At 37.9% G+C, this 26658-nt stretch overlaps 1 protein-coding gene across 1 annotated transcript in view; it reads left to right on the top strand.

Annotated features, from left to right (window-relative positions):
- Window positions 1-26658, top strand: part of CFAP47 (cilia and flagella associated protein 47) — a 516906-nt gene that overhangs the window by 331058 nt on the left and 159190 nt on the right. The window contains 1 exon segment of the mRNA XM_073798895.1: window positions 2641-2815. Coding sequence (XP_073654996.1) covers window positions 2641-2815 — 175 coding nt within the window.

Below are 26658 nucleotides of genomic sequence, written 5' to 3'. Positions count from 1 at the left end.
CTCATGTATTGAATTCATATTCTCCTGGCCATTAATAAACTAACTCTAGTGATACACTCATTGGTAGTAGGAAGATTCAGAGCTTGCAAGGGAGTTTCCTTATGTTTTCTATTAACTTCCTCAATTTTATGTTTTAAAAGCCATGCTTTGTACTCTGGGATAAATGGTGAGGAAACTCATTGAAATTTTGAAATTTGACATTTTTAAAAAGGAAATCTAAAAGATACCCTTGGTGAGGATTCAGTAGAGTAGAGAAAAGGTTTTTGTATTTGTATAATTTAAGTGCACTTCAAATCGTGAAATAAGTACCTGTCGATACTGTCAAAGATAAACAAAGCCAGACACTAGTTAAAACAAGCATAGACTTTATTCAGTAACTGTTGCATCAGGGAGGAGGATCCAGTATGAGCTGAACTCAGGAGAGAGAATAAGCTGGGGCCTGAGAAGTGTCAGCAAAGTGAAGTTTACAAGAAGCAGGAGGGAGTTGGTCACAGCAATCTGGACTTGTTAATTGATGCTTATAAAGAGAAACAAACTTCTGGAATCTTTGTGACAGGAGGGAGGTAGTGATGCAAGTTAGAACTAAGTACCTACCTGGCTGGGAGCATTATCTCCTTGAATTTTTGCATTTCAAACGGAGGACTCCGAGGTCCTTGAGAAGAAGACAGTTGTGGGTGGTAGATTTACATCTCAAAAGGAGACAGAAGGGAGTTATAATTGCAAGCTTTCTAAAGTAACTGCTCTAGGAGGGGTTCAGGAGCCTATCTGCCTATCACCAGATTTTGACTGGAACAAACAGTAAATTATCCTTGCAGCATTGAACTTTCCCAGATAGGGACCTTAAGGGGGACTGGAGTCGTCCTAGGGATATGGCCTTGAGCTGTTAGAAACGTTGTTAGTGCTTGTTCAAGTCTCTTAGTGTGTGTGTGTGAGGGAAAAGGGTGGACAAAATCATTTGTGCTGAGAATCTGCATTTTTTATAGGCTAAAGTTGAGGCCTGGTTGAGAAGATGGCTTGGAGGAGCCTGACTAGAGTTTGATCAAGAAGAGAGTGTGTATCCGTACATATATATATATTTTAAAATTTATTTATTTATTTTTGACTGCCTTGGGTCTTCGTTGCACTGCGTGGGCTTCTCATTGCGGTGGCTTCCCTTGTTGCGGAGCACAGGCTCTAGGCGCGCGGGCTTCAGTACTTGTAGCTCGTGGGCTCTAGAGCGCAGGCTCAGTAGTTGTAGCCCATGGGCTTAGTTGCTCCGCAGCATGTGGGATCTTCCCCGACCAGGGCTCGAACCCGTGTCCCCTGCATTGGCAGGCGGATTTTTAACCACTGCGCCACCAGGGAAGCCCCATACATATTATTTTGAATGACTTGCAGATATAGAAGGCAGATGATCCACTTTGGGATAAAGAACTAGTTGCTTATATGAATAGATAATTTTTTCATGATAACTAGAAAAGTAAACCAAGCCAAAACAGTGGTAAATGAATTAATTTACCTTTCTGCATTTACATGATTTTAATTGCCAAAATAAAGTAGGTGGAAAATGTGGCTTTGTGAGGAAAAAAAAAAACTTGTGGATTTTATAGATAATGAACTAGTGAATGGGATAATTGCCAAAGGAACTAAAACTTATTTTTGCTGAGTAATGATATCATGGTTACAATCATGTTGATGACAAGGACAACAATGGTAATGATAATGACAGCCAACATTTATTGAATTCTTAAAATATGCTCCAAGGACCTGGCATTTGTTTATACTTTAAATATACCAGGGATAGGCAATGTGTACTATTATTGCCTGTGTTTCCCAAATGAAGACTTTGTGGCTTTGGTTAATAACCTGGCCAGGCTTGTTTAAAATTGGGGTATAAATTCAGGCAGTCTGGCTTCAAGAAGACTTGGTCTAACCCTTAGGCTCTACTACGTGTTTAGCAGTAGAAGGTCCAGATAAAACTAAACGATTGCCTACTTCTATGCTCTGCATTGCTTAGTTCATACTTAGGGAGCTGGGTTTATCTTCAGGGTCCCATTTTAGGAATGACAGTGTTGAACTAGATTGTGTCTAGAGAAGCATATGCATGGGGGTAAGTTGTAAACCACATCATATAAGTAAAGATTGAATGGACTAAAAATATCAGACCTATTTGAAAGGGATGTTTGGAGGTTTGTGGAGGGATAGGACCTAGTTTTATAGATGCATATTTTTTTCCCCAAAATTGTTATTAGCAAAAGAGAGGGGACTAACTGTACTGCTGATAAGAACTAGAGCTGATGGGAAGATGTTAAGGAACACCAGGTTCAACTCACAGAGGGAAGTGCTTTCTCAGTACTGTTCACTAGTGGAATGACTTCTTCCTGAGACAATGAATTCCTCATCACTGAAAGGATTAGAGCAGGTGACATTGAGCATCTCTCAATAAAGGATGACTCTTTTGAGTCTATGAAACATGTTAGTGTTGTCCTCTACCAAGTAAACAATAGTATGTCTAAAGAAATGAACAAATTCAATCCCTTGAGGGATTTTTTTCACCCAAATATGGAGTCTAAGTACATAATGCTGTCTTTTTTGTTTGTTTATTTTGGAGGCAACGGGTAAGAGGATTACATTCCAATTTTAGTTTCTATTTATTTGCAGATTTGTATGCTCTTTAATATCTCAAAGTTGAAGAAGCCAAAGTCCATTTTATACAAAACAGAGCTGAGCCTTCCAGAACATTTTGATATCCCTAAGACAATCTGCATTCCTTGGATTCCGGAAACTCAAGCTAAATTGATTCAATATCAAGGAACTAAATCTGCAGAAAAAACAGGTAACCAATAATGTGTACACTGCAATATCTAGCACTGTCTCAGGTACCTGCAATACTAAAATACAAAGAAGAGATTATGTTAACTAATAGGATGTTCGTAATATAATTGAAGAGATAGTCCAGCTACATAAATACCAATTGTTGAATGGTACTTTACATTATAAATAACCAATGTACTACATCATAGTAATTTAAATTACATACTGAATTTGGGTGCCAAATACTGGTACTGAAATTTACTGAAATTTGCCAACCTGTCTTTGGTAAAGAGTGGTTATCTGATTAAGACAATAAGTGCTCTTTGAAGAAGGTGAGCTCTTGCTTTCACAGGGAACTTGGTTACAAAGTTGTGCTGGAGTTGAGACTTAGGCTGGCCCTAAAGGATAGGAGGGATATTGATGGCAAGAACATATCAGAGGAGAAAAAAGCCATTTATGAGCAATTTATCTTTCATCTGGACAAGGGCCTTTTTTAGTTGAGTACCTACTTTTGGTCTCCTTTATTCTGTGTATTTGTGTTACTTACTGCTATACAGCAACGTGATTGTGTGTATGTGTATGTTTTTTAATATTCTTTTATATTCTTTTCCATTATGGTTTTTCATAGGATATTGAATATAGTTCTCTGTGCTATACAGTAGGACCATGTTGTTTATCCATTCTATATATAAAAGCTTACGTCTGCTGACCCCAACCTCCCATTCCATTTCTCCTCCATCCGCCTCCCTGTTGGCAACCACCAGTCTGTTCTCTATGTCTGTGATTCTGTTTCTGTTTCATAGATAGGTTCATTTCTGTCATATTTTAGATTCCGCAAATAAGTGATATCGTATGGTATTTGTCTTTCTCTTTCTGACTTACTTCACTTCGTATGATAATCTCTAATTGCATCCATGTTGCTGCAAATGGCATTATTTCATTCTTTTTTATGGCTGAGCAGTATTCCATTGTATATATGTTGCACATCTTTATCCATTCATCTGTCAATGGACATTTAGGTTGTTTCCATGTCTTGGCTATTGTGAATAATGCTGCTATGAACATTGGGTGCATGTATCTTTTTGAATTATACTTTTGTCTGGATATATGCCCAGGAGTGGGATCACTGGATCATATGGTAATTCTATTTTTAGTTTTCTGAGGAACCTCCATAATGTTTTCCACAGTGGCTGCACCAACTTACATTCCCACCAACAGTGTAAGAGTGTTCCCTTTGGTCCACATCCTCTCCAGCATTTGTTATTTGTAGACTTTTTAATGATGAGCATTCTGACTGGTATGAGGTGGTACCTCATTGTAGTTTTGTTTTGCATTTCTCTAATAATTAGCGATGTTGAGCATCTTTTCATGTGCCTGTGGGCCATCTGTATGTCTTCTTTGGAGAAATGTCTATTCAGGTCTTCTGCCCATTTTTGGGTAGGGTTGTTTGTTTTTTTGTTGTTGAGTTGTGTGTGCTATTTGTATATTTTGGATATTAAGCCCTTGTCAGTCACATCATTTGCAGATATTTTCTCCCATTCTGTAGATTGTCTTTTCATTTTGCTTATGGTTTCCTTTGATGTGGAAAAGCTTGTAAGTTTGATTAGGTCCCATTTGTTTATTTTTGTTTTTATTTCTATTGCCTTGGGAGACTGACCTAAGAAAACATTGGTATGATTTATGTCACAGAATGTTTTGCCTATGTTCTCTTCTAGGAGTTTTATGGTGTCATGTCTTATATTTAGGTCTTTAAACAATTTTGAGTATTTTCATGTATGGTGAGAAGGTGTGTTCTAACTTCATTGATTTACATGTGGCTCTCCAACTTTCCCAACAGCACTTGCTGAAAAGACTGTCTTTTCTCCATTGTATATTTTTGCCTACTTTGTCGAAGATTAATTGACTGTAGGTGTGTGGGTTTATTTCTGGGTTCTCTATTCTGTTCCATTGGTCTGTATGTCTGTTTTTGTGCCAATACCATGCTGTTTTGATTACTGTAGCTTTGTAGTATTGTCTGAAGTCCAGGAGGGTTATGCCTCCTGCTTTGTTCTTTTTCTTCATGATTGCTTTGGTGATCCTGGGTCACTTATGGTTCCATATGAGTTTTAGGATTATTTGTTCTAGTTCTGTGAAAAATGTCATGGGTAATTTGATAGGGATTGCATAAAATCTGTAGATTGCTTTGGACAGTATGTCCATTTTTACAATATTAATTCTTCCAATCCAAGAGCATGGGATACCTTTCCATTTTTTTGAGTTGTCTTCAATTTCCTTTATTAATGTTTTACAGTTCTCAGCATATAAGTCTTTCACCTCCTTGGTCAGGTTTATTCCTAAGTATTTTATTTTGGGGGGTGCAATTTTAAAAGGTATTGTTTTTTTTACATTCCCTTTCTGATATTTCATTGTTGGTTTACACCAACAATGCAACCAATTTCTGTATGTTAATCTTGTATCCTGCTGCCTTGCTGAATTTGTTTATCAGTTCTAGTAGTTTTTTTGTGTGGGATCTTCAGGGTTTTCTCTATATAGTATCATATCATCTGTATATAATGACAGTTTTACCTTTTCCCTTCCAATTTGGATACCTTTCATTTTTTTTTCTTTTCTGATTGCTGTGGCTTCCAATACTGTGTGAATAGAAGAGGTGAGAGTGGGCATCCTTTCTTGTTCCAGATTTTAGCAAGAAGGCTTTCAGCTTTTCACCATTGTGTATTATATTGGCTGTGGGTTTGTCATAAATAGCTTTTATTATATTGAGATATGTTCCCTCTATACTTTGGTAAGAGTTTTTATCATGAATGGATGTTGAATTTTGTCAAATGCTTTTTCCACACCTGTTGAGAGGATCATGTGGTTTTTGTCTTTTTCTTTCGTTAATGTGATGTATTACATTGATTGATTTGCATAATGTTGAACCATCCTTGTGAACTTGGGATGAATCCCATTTGGTCATGGTGTATGATCTTTTTTATGTCTTGTTGGATTTGGTTTGCTAACATTTTGTTGAGAATTTTCACATCTATATTCACCAAAGGTATTGGCCTGTAATTTTCTTTTTTGGTGGTGTCTTTGACTGGTTTTGGTATCAGGGTGATGGTGGTTTCATAGAATGTCTTTGGGAGTGTTTCCTCCTCTTCAGTTTTTCGGAAGAGTTTGAGAAGGATTGGTATAAGTTATTTGTGTGTTTGATATAATTTGCCTGTGAAGCCATCTGGTCCTAGACTTTTGTTTGTAGGGAGTTTTTAAATTATAGATTCTATTTCACTTTTAGTGATCAGTCTGTTCAAATGATCTATTTGTTCTTGATTCAACTTTGGTAGGCTAAAGTATTCAAAAGTAATTTACATTTTTCGTTCACTTTTTTCCTAGTTGGTGGATAATAGTAGGAATATAATTTCTTTACTAGGGCTTTTTATTTGTTATCTTCCTATGGCTTTGTGTTAACTATAAAGTTTTTCTAAATCTGAAAAGGTGATTGCAAATAATAAGGTACAGGGTAATCTGTTCACTTTGCCTTCCTAGGAGATCTGAGAACCCAGATTCAAATGCCAAATGGCCAAGCAGGTAACAAGGATTTATGAATTGGGTCTGGTCTATGGCAGTAGGGATGATGGGGCCTATGACAAACTGAAGAGTAAATGCCCTGTCTAGACATTCAAATTCCAAAAATAAAAATAAAAATAAAATCCTGAGCTAGACAAACAAGTGTGAGGTCATGTTTGACTGACCAGCTGTCAGTTTGAGACCTTTCAGGTTAAGTTGTTGTCTTTTTTTTTTAATCTTTATTACCTCCAGCTTTTCTGTGTGCTATTAAATTTTTAAATGAAGAATTTATTTTCATAACATTTTAATCCCTTTTGAGATAACTGAATAAAGCTGTGTGCACTATAAACTGGCTAGGATTGTCCATTCAGGCCATTCATTTATTCAGCTGTTCATTCAGCAACACTGTTCTGCATTGATTCTTTTGGGCAAAATGATGAAAATTGCTGTATTCATCCCTTTGAAGGACTAATAGATAAGTAGCTCTTGTAATACAATGGGATAAGTATTGATAGAGAGGCACCTATATAGAGTATGTTTACAAATAAAACTAACATTAATACAGTTGATTATAGAGGGTAATTCAAATTTAAAAGAATTTTCATTTTGAGAAAACAAATAACTAAGGATACATAGCGTAGGCTTGCCATGAAACTCACAGTATAGTCTTACAAATGAAGACTGTGGCATATTAAGATGCTGTTTAATTATAAATAAGTATGAAGTGATTTATATTTGAAAGTCTTTCACTCAGATATTTTAATAAGACTAATATGTGTCTTTCATATCAACTGTTAACTATCCATTTTGGTGAGAAAATTATTGTGAAAATTAAGAAAAAATAGAACTGCAAACAATTTTAAAGGATTATCATAAAACTTTTACAACGTAATTAGCCAATCATGGTTCATGTCTAACTTAATTGTCTGTGCAGTTGAGTTTATAGAGGAACTTTTGAGCCCAAGTTTCTGTTTTCATTTCCTTCAGCATACATTTAAATAAAGTAAGTTTACATAAACAGAATATTCTAACTCAGGATAGTAGCAGGTCATATAAAATACATACCCTTAGCAGTGTACATTCTATTGTGAAGCAGTGGACTTGATTAATGAAAAGGAAAAAAATGTAAGCATTTTTACTTTAATAAATAACCTATTAGAATTTGAAGCAAAGAATATTAGATTTAAGGGTTTAAAAAACTTATTTTTATGGTATAAACTAATTTGAAGAGAACAAACCAGCAAATTCCTAGCAATAAGTATAGTAATGTAAAAGCAATTTTTTTTTTATGGGTGGCTTAGAGAAAGAAAGAAATGACAAGTGTTTATGTGGAGGAGTAGAGGTAGCGCAGCCTTCCTGCTAATTTCAGGAAAGGGGTGGAAGTAGAGTCATATAATCTCTTGAAGTTCTAAACTCATTAAAAAGAACTAGTTTTGATATATTAAAAAATGGCTGTCTTCGGCCCCCTCATATTAATGTTGCCTATCAGTCTATACCTTTTTGAAATTCGTAAATAAAATTCCACAATTCTGCTTACATAGCTATTACCAAAATTATAAAAAAATAATCTACTTAAATCTGTATTTATTTCAGCCCCATCATTTAGAAAAATATTTTTTTCCACTCTACCATTTAATTATAATGCTTTCATCAGAAGGAAATGAAGCTGTAAAGAAAGTGCATGTGCACGTAGTAGGTGCATCCATCTCTGTAGATGTGACAGATATACATATATGACAACAGTTTCCCATAGAAAGGAGACATCGCTTGTCCCGCTTCACGGATCTCAGAGATCCTATGAGTCCTTCATGATAGTGGACTGGGGTGGGTCTAACGTTTGTTGAACACCGACAATACACAAAGCACTGCAAGGGTTGGTTTGTGTACATTTTCTTTTTTTTTCTCCAATTTATTTATTTATTTAAATTTATTTATTTATTTATATTTGGCTGCATTGGGTCTTCGTTGCTGTGCATGGGCTTTCTCTAGTTGTGGCAAGCGGTGGGGGCTACTCTTCGTTTGCGGTGTGTGGGCTTCTCACTGCAGTGGCTTCTCTTGTTGCGGAGCATGGACTCTGGGTGTGCAGGCTTCAGTAGTTGCGGCACGTGGGCTCAGTACTTGTGGCTCGCAGGCTCTAGAGCATAGGCTCAGTAGTTGTGGCGCATGGGCTTAGTTGCTCTGCAGCACATGGGATCTTCCTGGACCAGGGCTCGAACCCGTGTCCCCTGCAGTGGCAGGCGGATTCCTAACCACTGCGCCACCAGGGAAATCCTGTGTACATTTATTCATTTAATTCTCCTGATAGATATTTCTGTCTCAGACCCTATTTAGGCATTAACTTCTATTTGCTAATTTGTGTACTCTTGCATTTCTCACAGCAATCTTTCCAAAGTGTTATTAGTCTTTTCAAACATCCTCTTCACTCCAGTCTTTTCCCCATCTCCAGCCTCCACTGGACAATGACTGCATCTGTTCTCTCATGGAGGAATAGGGGTTTCATGAACATATACTCTTCCTTATCCCCCTTATTGCTTTCACCCCATTCTCTGAATAACAGGAATCTACTCTATCAGCCTTCCAACGTGTATCTTTTATCTTATCTCAGAACCTGTTTTGGGGCTCTTCTCCATCATTTATCATAGCTTTGTCTTCTCTGAGAATAGTTCCTTCACTTTTGGCTCCCAAGTGTTGTCAAACTTCAAAAGCTAAAGAAACTCCTACCTTTCCCTTGGCAAACATATTTCTCAGTAGAGGAATCTGCATTTGCAGTTTCTATTCATGCATAACTTTCTCAACTTCTCAAATCTGGCTTGTGCTACCACTGTAGCAAAACAGCTAGTTGCTTTCAGTGGACCATTCTCCGTCTACATCTTACTGGACCTCTATAGCATTTAACCTGGATGATTAAGCATCTACTCTTAGAATTCTAGGCATTTGATATCAAGGCTTTATCCTTGTTTCCTGCATTTCTTCTCCATCCCCTTGACAAGATTTCTTCTTAGTCTCTTTGTGAGTTCTTCCATTTATCCCATCAATATGGGAGTCTTCAAGGTTCTTCTTGCCCTAATGGGGCTATTATTACTTTTTACCCATCCCCTGAGGGATTTTGTACACTCCCATAGTTACAACTACCATTTACATCACCAGTATTTATTTCTATTCCTAACCTTTTCCTTCTGTTTCCAACTTATATATTCAGAGGCAGACTAGTCATGCCTACCTAGATATATATGCAAATAGATATACAAGTAGATAGATAGATAGATAGACAGATAGAAAGATATAGAGATGTATCCCTCTAACTCAAAATGAATGCATTATTATTCTCCATTTATTTGTTTCTCACTACATAATCTTTATAATTTCAGATGGTGGGACTTGACCTGTCTCTTATATTAGAAATCTGGGTACGCTACTTGAAGCTTTTTTCTTCTGAGCCCATACCTAAAATTCATCTTGTAGTCCTAAATTTTCTGTAGTTTATTTCCTTTTCTTTTTCTCTACTCCCACTGTTATGATTCAGGTGTTCATCATCACTTCACAAAATGAGAAAATAATCACATCTCTCTCTTCTCTCTTTGGTGCAAATTTAAGGAGATAACATGTCAAGAATTTAAATGCCTTATGGTATACCTAATAAATGTTGGCTATTAATAATATTCTAATCCCATCACCCTTTTTACACTTCACCCCTAGGCACAAGAATGATTAAATCTGACTGTGAAATATTACTGAAATATTTAGTGATTTTAGGTACAGACTTACTCTGATTCTAAAGGAACATAAACTTTATGAGTCTTCACTTTTTCAACCCCCCTTTCTAGACCCTATACCTACTTTTATATTTGTAATTTTACATTCTTTCTCTTGAAGAAGGCCCCCTAAATTGTGAAAGCCTCAGGCTGCAGAAAATCTGGACTTTTCCCTGGTTGTAGATATTGACTTAAAATCTCATCTACTTGTGGTTCTGGGGGTGTTGAAATTTATGAACAGGAAGAGTTCCATGGACCTTAAATAGATATAGGTAAGCAAGAAAACTCCAGTGGATCCAGGAGCACTTATCTGAGTCAGCTCCCCAATGTCAAAGGTCCTGTGTGTTCTGTGCCACCCATGAAAACTCTGTTCAAGGGCACTCAGACAAAATGCTCTGGGCTGATTTTGCTGATCACCTTAAACAGAGCTCAAACCCTCATTACTAAAGATTATCACTTCAGTTTCTAGCACTTTGTGCTATTGACCCAGTTTCTTCTTCTCTCCCAAGGGATACATGGCAGACATACTGGAAATGCATATTGTAGGAACAGTGTTTTCCTTCTTTCCTTCCCCCCATCTAATTCCAGTTTTCCTAATTTTCTAATATTTACTAATAATTAGCAGTCAAATAGGTGACAAATATCCACTAAATCCTTCCATGACAATGATCATGTAAAGTGATCATAAACATGTAGTAAACATTTGCTAGTAATAACTAACACTATAGGTAGTTCTACCCATTTTACAAAGATTAAATGCATTATTGTAATGCCTAAATTATCCTTCAGTATGAAAAAGACTGTAAAATTGTTGCAATGGAATGAACCTAAATTCCTGCTTAAAATTTATTAAGTATTCTTTGAAAAATAAACCCTACATCTGCATTATATCAAATAACCGCAGATGTATTTCAAATAGAATAAAAAATAAATTTCATTTAACAGAGTATCATTTAAAATGTTAGTTTTAGTGATTAAACTTAATTGAAACAATCTACTATATTGTCAGCATTGCCAGTGGTCACCTAATTTCAAAAGTGTGCTTTAATTAATTTTCATCAACATATCTTGAGTTAAACTTGTATTATTATTATATTACATTTGGTTTTGGCAAAAACTGTTTTCAAATTTGCAAAGGCTTTTTGAAATAAAATTACTTTAATTCACTTAGAAATATAATTCAAATCCTCTGCATTTTCCAAAGAGGATCACCACAATCGTAAGCCATCAAGTTCGATTACAGTGTATAAAAGAATGGGAATAGATTTTGGAAGGAAATTTGTAATCCATATACTACATCGAAATCTCTCAAGAAAGGCAAGGGACACACAGCTCTGTTATTGGTCTTTAAATTTATATTTAATTATGAATATAATAGGTTCTGTTATAGTCTAGCTTCTGAGAATACTTGCAAGTATAGTCATATAAGTTAATACCTGTCACTTGAATTTACATCAAGTGAAAACTAAGAGGATATTCACCTATATTCATTCTCAAAACTTTATTCTCCTATTTATTTAGGTATTCCATTTCTAGCAGCTTTATTGAGATACCATTCACGTACTGTGCAATTTACCAACTTAAAGTATATAATTCAGTGGTTTTTAGTATATTCATAGATACATGTTACCATTGCCACATTCAATTTTAGAACATTTATGTGACCTCAAAAAGAAACACAGTAGGGCTTCCCTGGTGGCGCAGTGGTTGAGAGTCCACCTGCCGATGCAGGGGACACGGGTTCGTGCCCCGGTCCGGGAAGATCCCACATGCCGCGGAGCGGCTGGGCCCGTGAGCCATGGCCGCTGAGCCTGCGCGTCCGGAGCCTGTGCTCTGCAACAGGAGAGGCCACAACAGTGAGAGGCCCGTGTACCACAAAAAAAAAAAAAAGAAACACAGTAACCTTTAGCTATCAACCTCTTATCCCGCTAGCCCTAAGCAATCGTTAATTTACTTTATCTATATATAGATTTGGTATTCTGGAGATTTCATATAATCGGCATCATATAATATGAGGTATTTTTGTGACTGGCTTCTTTCACTTAGCATAATGTTTCTATAGTTCATCCATGTTTTATCATGTATCAGAACTTCATTCCTTTTAATGGCCAAACAATATTTCATTGTATGACTATACCATATTTTGTTTATCCATTCGTCATTTGATGGGCATTTGGGTTGTTTCTGCCTTTTAGCTACCATGAATAATGTTGCCATAAACATTAGTGTACACGTTTTTGTGTGCAAATGTTTTCATTTCTCTTGGGTGTAATACATATACATATACATATACACACACACATACACACACACATACACACATGCACACATCCATAGCTGGGAGTGGAATTGTTGAATCATATGGTAACTCTATGTTTAAACATCTGAGGAACTGCCAGACTGTTTTCCAAAGTGGCAGTTCCATTTTTACATTACACCAGCAGTGTATGAGGGTTCAAATATCTCCACATCAACAGTAACACTTGCTATCGTCTGACTTTTTTATTGTTGCAGTCCTTGTGGGTGGAAATGATATCTCATGTGATTTTGATTTGCATTTCCTTGGTGTCTAATGATGTTGACCATCTTTCCATGTGCTTATTAGCCACTTATATATTTTATTTGTATAAATGTCTAGGGAGATCCTTTGCCTATCTTTGAGTTGCCGTTTTATTATTGAGTTGTAAATGTTCTATGTATTCTAGATACAATACCTTATCAGATGTATGATTTTCAAATATTTTATCCCATTCTTTTGGTTGTCTTTTCATTCTCTTGATAGTATTCGCTGAAGCACAAAGTTTTTAATTTTGATGAAGTCCAGTTTATCTTGTTTAGTTGTTCCTATTGTTCTTGCTTTTGATGTCATATCTAAGAATCCACTGCCAAATTTGAGGTCATGAAGATTTAGTCCTCTGTTGCTTCTAAGAATTTTACAGCTTTAGTTCCTGATTTAGTTCTTTGATCTACTTTTGTTAATATTTGTATATTATTTGATGTAATGTCTAACTTCATTCTTTTCATGTGGCTATCCAGTGGGCTTGTCACCATTTGTTGAAAACACTGTTCTTTTGGCATTAAATGATCTTGGCACCCTTGTTGAAAATCAGTTGGCTATAGATACATTGTTTATTCCTGAATTCTGTTTTATCCCATAGATCTGTAGGTCTATCTTTATGCCAGTACCACACTTTTCTTAATACTATTGCTTTGTAGTAAATTTTGAAATCAGCAACTGAGTCCTGCTGCATTGTTCTTTTTGAACCATATTGTTTTGGCTGTTGTGGGATCCTCACATTTCCATATGGATTTTAGAATCAGCTTGTCAGTTTCTACAAACAAGCTGCTGGCATTCTGATAGGTATTGCATTGAATTTGTAGATCAATTTGGGAAGGATTGTCATCTTAATATTGTCTTCTGATGCATGACCATGCAATATCTTTCCATTTCTTTAGGTACTCCTTAGTTTTTTTGTAGTTTTAAGAGTGGAAATTTTGTATTCCTTTTGTTAAATATCATCCGAAGTATTTAATTCCTTTTCATAACATTGTAAATGGAATTGTTTTCTTAATTTCATTTTTGGATTATTCATTGCAGATGTATAGAAATACAGTTGATTTTTATATATTGAAATTATATCATGTGACCTCGTTGACCTGATTTTTTATTCTAATATGTTTTACTGGATTCCTGAGGATTTTCTATATACAAGATAAGGTCATATGCATATAGAGATGGTCTTACATCTCCCCTTCTAAAATGAATTCTTTTAATTTCCTTGCCTAATTGATCTGGTTAATATGCCCAGTATGTTAAATGTAGGTGATAAGAGGGGACATCCTTGTCTTCTTTCTGAGCTTAAGAAGAAAGAATCCAGTCTTTAAATTCTCATGATAGCTGTAGGTTTTTCATAGAGGCCCTTTATGAGACAGAGGAACTTTCCAGCTATTCCTAGTTTGTGTCATTTAAGTTATCTAATTTTTGGCATACAATTATTTATAGCATTGTCTTACATTCCATTTTTTTTTTCTGTAAAACAGAATTAATGCCCCCACTTTTATTTCTGATTCTAATAATTTGAATATTTTCTTTTTTGATCCATTTAGCTAAAGGTTTGTCAATTTTGTTTATCTTTACAAAGAACTATCTTATAGTTTCAGTGATTTTTCTCCACTGTTTTATCTTCTCTATTTCATTAATTTCTCCTTTAATCTTTATTATTTTTTTCATTCTACTTTTTTAAAGCTTAGGTTGTTCTTCCTTTTCCAGTATCTTAAGGTAGAGGGTTAGGCTTAGATTTTAGATCATTCTTCTTTTTGTAATAGTCATTTACAGCTGTAAATTTCCCTTAAGCACTGCTTTAGCTGAATCCGATAAGTTTTTGTATGTTCTATCTCCATTTTCATTAATTTTAAAATATTTTCTAATTTCCCCGGTTTCTTCTTGACTCATTGATTAAGAGTGTATTAAGAATAATAATAGAGGGACTTCCCTGGTGGTGCAGCTGTTAAAAATCCGCCTGCCAATACAGGGGACACGGGTTCAAGCCCTGGTCCAGGAAGATCCCACATGCCGCGGAGCAACTAAGCCCGTGTGCCACAACTACTGAGCCTGCACTCTAGAGCCCATGAGCCACAACTACTGAGCCCACGAGCCACAACTACTGAAGCCTGTGTGCCTAGAGCCCGTGCTCCGCAACAAGAGAATCCACTGCAATGAGAAGCCCGTGCACTGCAACAAAGAGTAGCCCCCGCTTGCTGCAGCTAGATAAAGCCCGTGCGCAGCAACGAAGACCCAACTCAGCCATAAATAAATAAATTTATTAAAAAAGAAAAAGAATAATAATAGATATTTTGAAAGGCAGGTTGAAATATTATGAGCCATGCAATATATAAGTTAGATAAATGTAAAGCTTCTCTGTTCAAAACTAGAGAAGATGCTCCAGAGCTCTGTTTGCTTGTCCTTCCCTGCCTCCTATTGTATCCCCAGTAGTGGTTCATGAACCAGATTCTCATAAGGCTGGGGTTCTGGTGAATACAGGTTTTAAGCCACTGATTTGCTCCAGCCTCCACATTTATAGATGAGGAAATTAAAACACAGAGAGGTTCAACAGTTTAACTAGAATCAGGTAGTTAGTGACAGAATTGTTACCAAGTCCAAGCTCATGCTGCTGTCCCCTCAACAGGCCAGTAAATCAAGAGACAAGTTGTTGGGGAAAGGAATAGCAACTTTATTCAGAAAGCCAGCACACTGAGAAGATGGTGGACTAGTGTTCCAAAGAACCATCTTGCCTGAGTTAGAATTCAGGCTTCTTTTATACTGAAAGAGGAGGGAGTAATGTCGAACATTTCCTGGTTCTGGTCAGCCTAAGGAGGGGATGCATTAATTTCTTCCTTCCTGCAGTTATTCACAGGTGGGCCTGGTCAGGATGTTTCCTGTGAGCCAAACAAAGGTATTTTAACTTAACACTCATTACATGAGATGCAGGGTTCCCAGAGATGGGCCATTATGTGTAATTTAAGCTTATAGGTATAATACCTTTAGTGATTAACTTGTAATAGAATACCAAGTTTCTTCCCTATTACAAATTCACTCTTTTTGTTGTTGTTTTTTTTTTTTTTTTTTTGCGGTATGTGGGCCTCTCACTGTTGTGGCCTCTCCCGTTGCGGAGCACAGGCTCCGGATGCGCAGGCTCAGTGGCCATGGCTCATGGGCCCAGCCGCCCCGCGGCATGTGGGATCTTCCTGGACCAGGGCACGAACCTGTGTCCCCTGCATCGGCAGGCAGACTCTCAACCACTGCACCACCAGGGAAGCCCACAAATTCACTCTTGAACATAAGTCTTCACCTTCTTTGAACAAAGATGCTAAATGATGTGATACTTTATTCAACAAATATTTATTGAGAGCCTGCTGTGTGTAAGCAGTGTTCAGGCACCAGAGATATAGCAGTGAACACAATAGAGAGGGTTCTTGTCTTCTAGAAATTTGATACAAAAAGTTGTCCCTAGTGTTTGCCATCCTTGGGACATATGTTTTGAATGGCACTTTCAGTATTGGTTCCTGCTCTTCTGTGACTCATTCTTTCATTCCATCTTTTTGACTGAGGGTATTACTTTTTTGGATAATTAGCCAGTTAGATATACTGAAAGTGGTTGTAGCATAGAGAAATATGATGAGCCACATGAGAACTTAACCCAAATTTTTACTTCAGTAACTTTTTTTTTTTAACATCTTTATTGGAGTATAATTGCTTTACAATGGTAGTAATATTGTTTTAATAAAAAGGGTATTGCCTCTGGTTTTCCATTTTAAATGGTCTACCAATTATTAGTGGCTAGGTTGACCTATTATATGTGTATAATTATCAGCTCTGTTCATAACTCTCAGCTGTTTATATTTTAAATCAGTTGTTTTTACCACATAATATCTGATTGAAAATAACTGCATGGTCTTCTTCCCCTATTTGATCAACTTTTCATGTAATGCTTGAAGGTTCTGGTGCAATAGTCACTCTTTATTTTTCAGAAAACAACATGAAGGTACAATTTTTTGTGAAGTCCATTTTATATTTTCATGCATGGTGATTCAAAAGCGATTTTAATTAAGGTGTATTAAATTTCATGCACAAGACTTTAGTATAGTGACATTTAGCAATCAGAAAAGTAGTTAGGTAAGTTAACTGTATTAACATAGTTTGGAAAATCTTCTGATTTTGCTTGTCACTGCTATATCATTTTATTTTTTGGTGAACAGAGTGTAAAACTTTTTTTCATTTTTTAAAAATAAAAGTCAGTAGAAAAATAGTGGCTGAACCAGAATTTTGTTTTTAAGTTTGTGGGTGATTGTACATTCAGTTGAATGCACAGGATACTAGCTAGTGGCACATTCCATTGTAATATACACATGGGTATCATAAAGCACAACGAAGGTATATGAAGTCAGTTTCTTTTAAGCATTGTGTCTATGATAATTTACCATTCCTATGTTTAGTAAGTTTCTGGATTTTACCACTAAACATAGAATCATAGAGACTTTTTATTTGTCTTTTATGCTTCAAACATTTTGATCTTTTTCTTTCGTGTTTTAATAAGTATCATGACAGATACTGTCATGATAGTTCTTGTGGAAGGAAATCATAATGCTGTCTTTCTTCAGAGAGGTGCCTCTTGACCACCTCTGGGATGTGAAGGGCTTCCCCAGGTGCACCTAACCATTAGACTTCATTTTGAAGCGTATTTGGATCTAACATTAGGAAAAGGGGGGTCTGGTGATGCAGTGGAAGAGGGGGTGATGTTAGTTTCAGCAGTTGGTAGGTGAGTAGTTACTTAAAAGGTAAAACCATGAGCACCTTATCTACACATTTCAAAGTCTGACCATTGATACTTATATTTTAGTGATTACTCTGCTTTCTGTCATGCTTTTTATTCTAATCTGAGTCAATGACATGCATTACCTTTGGAGAATATGTTCAAGGGCAGTGACAATCCTCTGTTCCCATTCCCTAATCATGCTTCAGGTTGCAGGGGTCAGTCCCATTGATCACAGTATTGTCCTCAATTCACAAGGGTGTTTAATGTCACTGCTCACCCATTCCTTGGCTGAGACAGAAAATTGGTCATGTGCTTTTGTAATCTGGCCGCAATGGTGGATAAATGATTGAGCTGCTGAGAATGATCACTCCCATCTCTTTCCATTTCAGGGTTACTCTTTTCCATTTCATTTCTTTGCCTCACCTGTGGGGACACTGAGTTTCTCCCTTCTGTATGAACTCCCTTTTACAAACATCATGTTGTTCTTTTCATTTTATTTCTAGCCATCAACCTTGGTGTTTCTCAGAAAAAATGGTTTTAGACTTAGAGTTAATATTGTGATTTTTGAGATGAATGTTATACGATAGTATATAAATCTTCACCAAAATATGTGAGTTATAATTATGTGATTCCAACAAATCTTAAGATAATAGGAAAGAAAGAACTGGAAATGCTTACTGAAAAAGTTAGGAAAGAATTTCTGTGGAGGATTGACAACGTGGATTGACTTGGCATACTACGTGTTATCTCACTTATAAAAATAATTTAATCAATAATCTGTACCTATATTCATATCTAAGCTGTGTTCCATTTCACTTAATTATTTGTCCTAAAAATTTCTCATTTAATTGTAGTATTTGTACCTCTTCCATTCTTCATGTTTCGTTACTTTAAAAAACTTATTTTTGGGGCTTCCCTGGTGGCGCAGTGGTTGAGCGTCCGCCTGCCGATGCAGGGGACGCGGGTTCGTGCCCCGGTCTGGGAAGATCCCACATGCCGCGGAGCGGCTGGGCCCGTGAGCCATGGCCGCTGAGCCTGCGCATCCGGAGCCTGTGCTCTGCAACGGGAGAGGCCACAGCAGTGGGAGGCCCGCGTACCGCAAAAGAAAAAAAAAAAAAATGTAAAAAAAACTTATTTTTGTTAGAAGTTTCATTTTATTTTATTGAAATTAAAAAGAGTTTCATTCATTCATTTGGATTTGTTTTCAAGTGATTCAAATGATGAAGAAATCTAAGTTCTTATCCTCAGGAAGCTTATAGACTAGTGTAAATGACAGCAGTGGGCACATAATAACCATAATATGCAATTCAAAGTGATAAATGGTTCTCTGTTACCCCAAACTGGGTTCACCTCTTGGTGGGTGTTGAGTCAAAAGACACAGCCAAGCCAAAGATCGGGAGAAGGAAGGATTTATTACTTTCAGCAAGTAAGGAAAACACCAGGGATCTTTCCCAAAGAAGTGTCTCCCTGAACATCAACATTGGGGAAGTTTTAAGCTAAGGGTACATGCGTATTCATGAAGGGGCTTGAGCAGAGGAGAATTCAGCATAAAATCTGGGCAAAGATTGACAAAGTCCAAGCTTTAGTTGACTGAAGTCAGAAAAGGTCAACATCTGTCTTAAAGGACACTAGTCCACACTTCGCCAGCCAGAGGGGCCAGCTGGATTTCCGGGCTCTTGCAGTGATCTCCATGCACCCCTGCCAGGCCAACCTGGCAGGCTTCAGTGATGCTGTCAATAAACACTCCTTTGGCAGCCCACCCATGCCAAAGAGAAATGCCTTTTCAACAGTTTTTATTCTTATTCAATTAAGCTCTTCCTGACTTGAAAAATTCCTCTTCTGCCAATGAAATGTCCTCTTCCTTCCCACGTGGTGTGGTCACTTGCTGTGAAAACTGGTCACGTCAGAAAAGGTAAATCTGGCTGTCCACGGACCCCCCCGCCCCCCTTCCTCCCTCGGGGAGACAACCATGGTGATTTCAGTGTGTTTTGTTTTTAATTTTCACAAAGCTTTTATCTGTGATTCTTTCCTTTCAAATACAGTGTTGTGATCATTTTGAAAAAAAAAGAGAAAAGGTCAACATCATTATTCCATCCTCTACCTGGGAACTCAAAGATACGTATCATATTGTTATGTTGTTATGTATATCCCTTGAGGAGGAACTAGAACTGTGATCACTGAACTATTGTTTCCTGACTGCTTTTCCTTTGTTCCTGCATTCCCTCACTTCCCTTAAGAAAATTAATTACGGAGACCTGTTCAAGGGTAAGCATTGTGGCCAGGCTTACATCACAAAATGGCTTAGGCCAAAAATGGCTTCTCTTATGTCAAGAAAGCCATGCCTGCTTCTTTTTCTCTGGAGACCCTCTACCCCATCTGCTTACATCTCTTCTTAGCTTTCTGGTCACTGGAGTGTTTATTCACCTGGTTACAGAAATGGTTTCAGGGCTTGAGTTGACCACATTTGATTCAGGGAGAGGCAAACCTGGGACTTTTTCTGGAATTTTGGGAAAGGAATGGCGCTTTTTTTGCCAGTTTTTGGTAGGATAAGTTGGGAGAGTCTACAAGAATGAGGTCAGCACAGAGGAAAGCAAAGTCAAAAGGCTGAGAAAGAAAGATGATATCTCATGAGCTCAGGTGTGTCCCTGGATGCTCTCATTGTTAAAGTGGTCATTCCGTCTGTACATGCCAGTTACTGAGTCAGTAAATTACCTCTGTGGCTCCTGCTAGTTTTGGGTGGGTCTCTGACACTTATAAATGAAAGTGATTTGAGAAATGCAGAATCCAAAGCCTGTGCTCTTTCCACATTGCCAGTAGTTGCCAACCCTGGTTGTACATCAGTGGCTCCTGGGTAGCTTTTAAAAAATACAGATTTCAGGCCCAAATCTACACTTACTGAATCATTCCTAGGTTGGAAAAGGTATAGGAATTTGTATTTTAAAAGTTTCCCTCCAGATCACTGTCATTGTTAATCTGCATGTTAGAATTGGGAAACCACTGCTCCACAGCATAATGCTACCACTTTACAAGTGGAGAAAGTCAGACTCAAAAAGTTTAAGTCCTTCAAGAGGCCATGTAAGATGGTCACATCAGGTCTCCTGAGTAAGCACTTAAGTCTACTAAGTCTTTGTCTATTGCTGTTTCCATTGTGCTATGCTATATAAAATAGTCACATTGCTCTTTCTTCTGAGGTTAGTAATTGTCTTAGTTTGAGTCCCCTAGAAAATGAAGTCTGAGGCAAGAATTAAATACTGATGCTTTACTTGTATGGTGCTATCCGGGAGTAAGAAATTTTCTTTTACTCTTCTAGGTTCTTTTGGCTGGTCTGAGCATTAAATTAACATGAGACAGATTAACAGGAGAAAATCAAAGTTTGATAACATGTAGACATGGGAGAAACCCAGGAAAACCGAGTAACCCACCAAAATGGCCGAAGCCCTCCCCTTAAATACCATCCTCGGCTAAAGACAAAAGAGGGTATTGAGGGTGGGGAGAGTCAGTTGCGTGAGGTGACCTGGAAAAACACAGTAAGCAAGGGTGACTATGATGCAGACTTAAGTCATTGCCTTTTCCATTGATAAAAGAGTTTCTAGAGATTTGGTCATCCTTCTCTTCCAGATACAGAGAGGGAGGCACCCTTTCAAACGGAGATTTCCCTTACAATGTAAATGTTTCTTACAAAAGGACAATTCCTACTTGGTTTTCAGAGCCCTTAGCAGGTCTGCTGTGTCTCAGAAAATAACCAACTTAAAACAATTAATATGCTAAAGAGACATATTTTAAGGTGGTAAAATTCTGCTCCCCTACTGTGCAGACTCAGGGTAGTGCGTGTGAGAAAAAAGAGAAACAAGGAAGGGAAGAACGGGAAGCAAAGCAATGAATGCCACATGGCTAATACCTTAGTGTCCACTACTTGCCTCTAGGATGAGATGCAACACGTCACTCAGCAAGTGTCACTTTTGAAAAGCTATGTGAAAAGAAAGTGCCCCTGAGCAGTCAGTGTGAGAGAGGAAGGAAAGGAGTATCTCCTGTCTCCTGCTCTTGTTTGCCAGATTTTACACCATGGGTGTTAAGGGTCCTCGGCTTCAAGGTGGCATTCCCTGGCCCCATGGAATGCCAGGTTCTATGCCCTATCATGGCAAGAGGAGCCCAAAATTCCGAGACTGGGACTGATCTACCTGTGTGTAGAGCAGCAGCCAGGGGGTTGACTTCATTAGTTCTAGAGGAAGTTACAGGTCATCCTCAGGCAGAGGAACACGGAGGTGGGACAAGTGGTTGAAGTTGCTGGAGGGGGTGGAACCAAGAGAATCTCAGGAAGCACATAAAATGTACCCATTATACCAATGTTATCTTACTATTAATATTTTAGAGAATTCTGCTAGATAAACTGTCTGCAGCTTTCAAGAAAGACACTGTCCAATTTCCTTCCCTTTCCCCTACCATCTCTGCTGACATGGTTCAATCACAGACCCTGAGCCAAACCTCTTCTCAGACCCAGCACCTAGGGGCTCATCTATGCTGACCCTCCCACCCCCACCCCAGTCTCCAGTGTCATCCACATTGTCTCATGAGTACTAGTTCTGTTACTGAGCTGAACTTGAGTCCGTTCACCTGCACAGTAAAGCCACAGCAGGTTGTGGTGAAGGAAATGCAGCATTTATTGCAGGTGCCAAGCAAGGAGTCCAGGCAACTCATGCTCAAAAGACCCAAACTCCCTGATGGGCTTCAGGGAAGGAGTCTTAAAGGCAAGGTGAGGGAGAGAGTCACATGGTACACGATCAGCTTGTGCACAATTCTCTGATTGGTTGATGGTGAGGTAACCAGGGCAGTGTCACAGGGATTAACATCATCAATCCTCAGGCTCCAGCTGGTCTGGGGACTATGTGCTCATAGTCATCATGCAGTTAACTTCTTCCATCTGGTGGAGGTTTTAGTATCTGCAAAACAACTCAGGAATGTGCATCAGACTGTAATCTTTGTCCTTTAGGGAGGAACTAAAGATTTTGTGACCGTTATATGACCGATTTATCATTTAAATTGTTACCGGTTCTCCTGGCCTAACTGCTGGGTTTTTTTGTTGTTACTGTATGTCCACATACTTTCAGTCATTAATTCTTGAGCCAGCCTTTTGTGACTCAGGGCAGGCCTGGGAAACTAAAGCTTTTCTACAAACAAGAGGCAGGTGGAGGACATGGTGGGGGGGGGGGTGTCCTGGGAAGTCCCCATAGGGTCCCTCTCGGTTCCATTCTGACATTAAATCTGACAGCCCTGGCTCCGCATTCATAGGCTGTCATCCTTGTGATGTGTCTCTCTCTTTCTGGTGTGTTCCACTACCCAGGCATAGGTTTCTACTTTATTTCTTAAAATCCAGGTGTGTTGTTTCCAGACTCCTTCCCTGGGTACTGGTACACTTTTCCTGCCATCCACCCTTGTTCTGACAGCCCAAAGCCCCTCAGACAAGAATCTTGCCCCTGAACTTGGGATCCTGGGTCTTTCTTGACTGCAGACTGGCCTCTGACATCAGCCTGACCTAGCTCCCCTTTTCTCTGGACCACTTACGTGATTATAATTTCACTTCCTACTTTTGAAAATCCGAGTCATAACTATTGTTTGACTAAAATGACTTTCTTATCTGGCTACCTTCCTATACCTGTCCTCCCATAGTCAGAGTTTACAGCTTGTTGAGTTGCCTATACGTGTCCTGTCCTAACGCTTGGGTTTTTGCCAGCTCCAGCTTCTTTCTTTTTACTCTGCACCATGCAGTAATGAGATATGATTGTGTCCTATGTTATCAACGAAAATATACTTTAAGTCAAATAATTTGCATAACCACATTAAAATAATTATAATATCCATGAGTGTGTATTCTTTATCCTTATAGTTTTAATATAAGATATTTTCAGTTTGATAAATGTCTTACTTTGGCTTTTATTGTTTTATAGCTGTGGACATAAAGCCTGCAAGTAAAAAAAAATGTGAACTTTAAGCAGTGTCTTATTCTTCCTATTAGGTGTTCAATAGTGAATATATGCTGTGCAATAGTACGTTTAGGGAGACATTTAATCAAAAATTGTATAACCTTTTCCCCTGGTCTAAGTCCTAGAGAATGTGCTTTTTATTGGCTTCCTAACAGTTCATTCAGACTAATTTACACACTTAGTAAATCAATCTATTTAAAACTCAACTCTGTTCAAAGCATTTTATATTTAATACAAGACAATTAGAGAAAGTTTATGGTATTCAGAATTAAAAATGCAAAACACAAAGTTAATTTGCTGTCTGCAATCTCTTGCTTCCATCCCCATGGAGGGGTTAATTAGAAAGGGAAATCTTAAATTTATTTATTTATTTTGGGCTGTGTTGAGTCTTCGTTTCTGTGCGAGGGCTTTCTCTAGTTGCAGCGAGCGGGGGCCACTCTTCATCACGGTGCGCGGGCCTCTCACTGTCGCAGCTTCTCCCCTTGCGGAGCACAGGCTCCAGACGCGCAGGCTCAGTAGTTGTGGCTCACGGGCTTAGTTGCTCCACGGCATGTGGGATCTTCCCAGACCAGGGCTCGAACCCATGTCCCCTGCATTGGCAGGCAGATTCCCAACCACTGCGCCACCAGGGAAGCCCATAAAGTGAAATCTTATTTTAGTTCTTTTCTGTTGGAAATTTTGTCTTCTGAGAAAAGTTATATGAAAAAGACAACTTCCTAGTTTAAATACCGGCAAGCTACAATTCCATGATAGACTCTCTCCTAATTTTCCGTTAAATGATCCCTGAAGACATACAGAAATTCAGAAATTCAATATCAATGTAAAGTAAAGATAACAGCTATTCATTTGCATAAATCCTATGAGGAATTCCCAGTAGTCACTGAAAGGATGTGGCCTGATTGAAAAACACATTTAATAACCTCCATAGGCTCATGCTCAATTAAAACATAATTTAGGTATAAAAAGAAAACAGTTTAGTCCCATGATCTTCCTTTTCCTCAGAAATTTATTTTCTGCAACATACCAGAAAACTAGGAAGCTGCCTCCTAATTGCATACCTCCTGGTACATAGTAGGTGTTTTAAAATATTTTTCTAATGAATGAATATAGGTGAAATACTCTCCAAGGTGATCCTCTATTAACACTTTTGTTTGCACCTCTTTTAAGAAAACAACCCCCCTGAACTTAAAATGACTGTAACTGTATGAGGAAAATGTGGAAGAACATCATTCTATCATAAGGATGTATAGAATCTAGCATGTAGATCTGGTGTTGGTGACAGAGATTGGAAGAGTCCAAGTGATTTTTGGTACATGTTGTTGGTGGGATTAGAGTTTATCCAGTAACAGGAAGTTCATGAAATTTTCTAAGATGTAAATTTTCCCTTAGGTGATTTGAAACCTGCCAGTGGATATAAGAAATATCCCCCCTACATCTAACAGACATATGCTTGTTTGATACAGGAAATTGACCCAAGGGTATGCATTGAGCTACTTCCACATTTAGATCTAAGAGATCGCTGCAGAATGAAAGGCGAGTGAGACCCTGTACAAGTGACCACTTAGGAAAGATAACCCTCTCCTATTTATAGAAGCAAATGAAAAAGAAAAGACAGAATGGTTTTTTAAATGCTAGAAGTTAACAGAGTGACACCTAAATTCATACTTAGTTTATCGTGAAACAGTTGAATGGCAAAAACAAGATAAATTCTGAAAAGCAACAAGAGAAAAAGACATACTAGTTTCAAAGGAACAAAAATTATACTGAAGGCAAAATTACCAATAGGAAAAATAGAATCCAGAAGACAATGGTATTGTAGTACTGAAGCAAATTAACTGTCAGCCTAGAATTTTAAATCCCAATAAACTATCACCCAAGAGTAAGATTGAAATAAAATTATTTTCAATTCAACAGTGAAATTGGGACAATTTAAAACTCACAAATAGTTGCTAAAAGAACAAAGGAGGATCTACTTATGGATGAAGGAAATTGAATTCAGAAGAAAAACTTGGAATCAAAGAGCTGTAATTAATAAAATAATCACAAAATGAGATATTAAACATAAATATGTCATTAGTCATGATAAATATAAAAGTTGATATTTTCACAATGGAAGGTGAAATACAGCTTTATGCCGTTTACAAAATTACCTGGTAAAATATCTAAAAACTTATGCCAGGTATTAGCTAATCAAAAAATAGCTGGCATAAATATAGAAGAAGTAGACTTTAGAGAATCCCCTGGTGGTCCAGTGGCTAGGACTCAGCACTTTCACTGCCGGGCCCGGGTTCGATCCCTGGTCAGGGAATTAAGATCCCACAAGCCATGCAGTGCTGCCAACAAAAAAAGAATAAGTAGACTTTAAGGCAAATAAATGTGTTAATTTAAAAAGGAATACTTGAATGTAGAGAGAAATTTTGAACTTATTTCCACCTAATCACAGAATCTCAAAATGTACAAAGCAAAAATTGGCAAATATGGAAGAAAAATGAACAAATCCACAGAGCGGGAGATTTTATTACACATCTCTCAATAATTGATACATCAAGCCAACAGAACATTAGTAAGGCCCTACTAGTCTTGACCAACACAATTAATAAGATTAGGTATTCCTGTACCTATTAAACCTAGCTTGACTGTGCTGGAAATAATTGGCAGTTCTTGCCATTTGCTTATTATAGCACTTTGATATCCCTCTCTGGTTTTTTTCCTGTGCTTTAGAGCACCTGGGGGATGTATAGGTATTGCCTTTCAGCAAAATTTGACAGGGAACTGCATACCAGTCTTTTCTGCTTGCAGATACTTAGAAACTTCATGGGCCAACAAGTCTGATGCTCTCAACCATTTGGAGTTGGTTAGGAAAGGTCACATGCCATTCTCTTAGCATCCCCCAAACATTCTTTTTCCTTCCTCAATTCCAACTTCCCTTTTTCCTTTATTTTTGTCCTCCTTCCATCTTCCTTTCTTCTTCTTTTTTTTTTTTTTTTTTTTTGCGATATGCAGGCCTCTCACTGTTGTGGCCTCTTCCGTTGCGGAGCACAGGCTCCGGACGGGCAGGCTCAGCGGCCATGGCTCACGGGCCCAGCCGCTCCGTGGCATGTGGGACCTTCCCGGACCGGGGCACGAACCTGTGTCCCCTGCATCGGCAGGAGGACTCTCAACCACTGCACCACCAGGGAAGCCCCCTTCTTTTTTTTCCTTTTCCCCTTTCCCTCTCTCTTCCTATCTCTTTCTTTTCACCCTTAAATATTATTTTAGATCTTCCTGGTGATAGAA

The sequence above is a fragment of the Tursiops truncatus genome, chromosome X, assembly GCF_011762595.2.
Source record: "Tursiops truncatus isolate mTurTru1 chromosome X, mTurTru1.mat.Y, whole genome shotgun sequence".
Taxonomy (NCBI): Eukaryota; Metazoa; Chordata; class Mammalia; order Artiodactyla; family Delphinidae; genus Tursiops; species Tursiops truncatus.
This window is presented reverse-complemented; position numbering and strand designations above follow the sequence as displayed.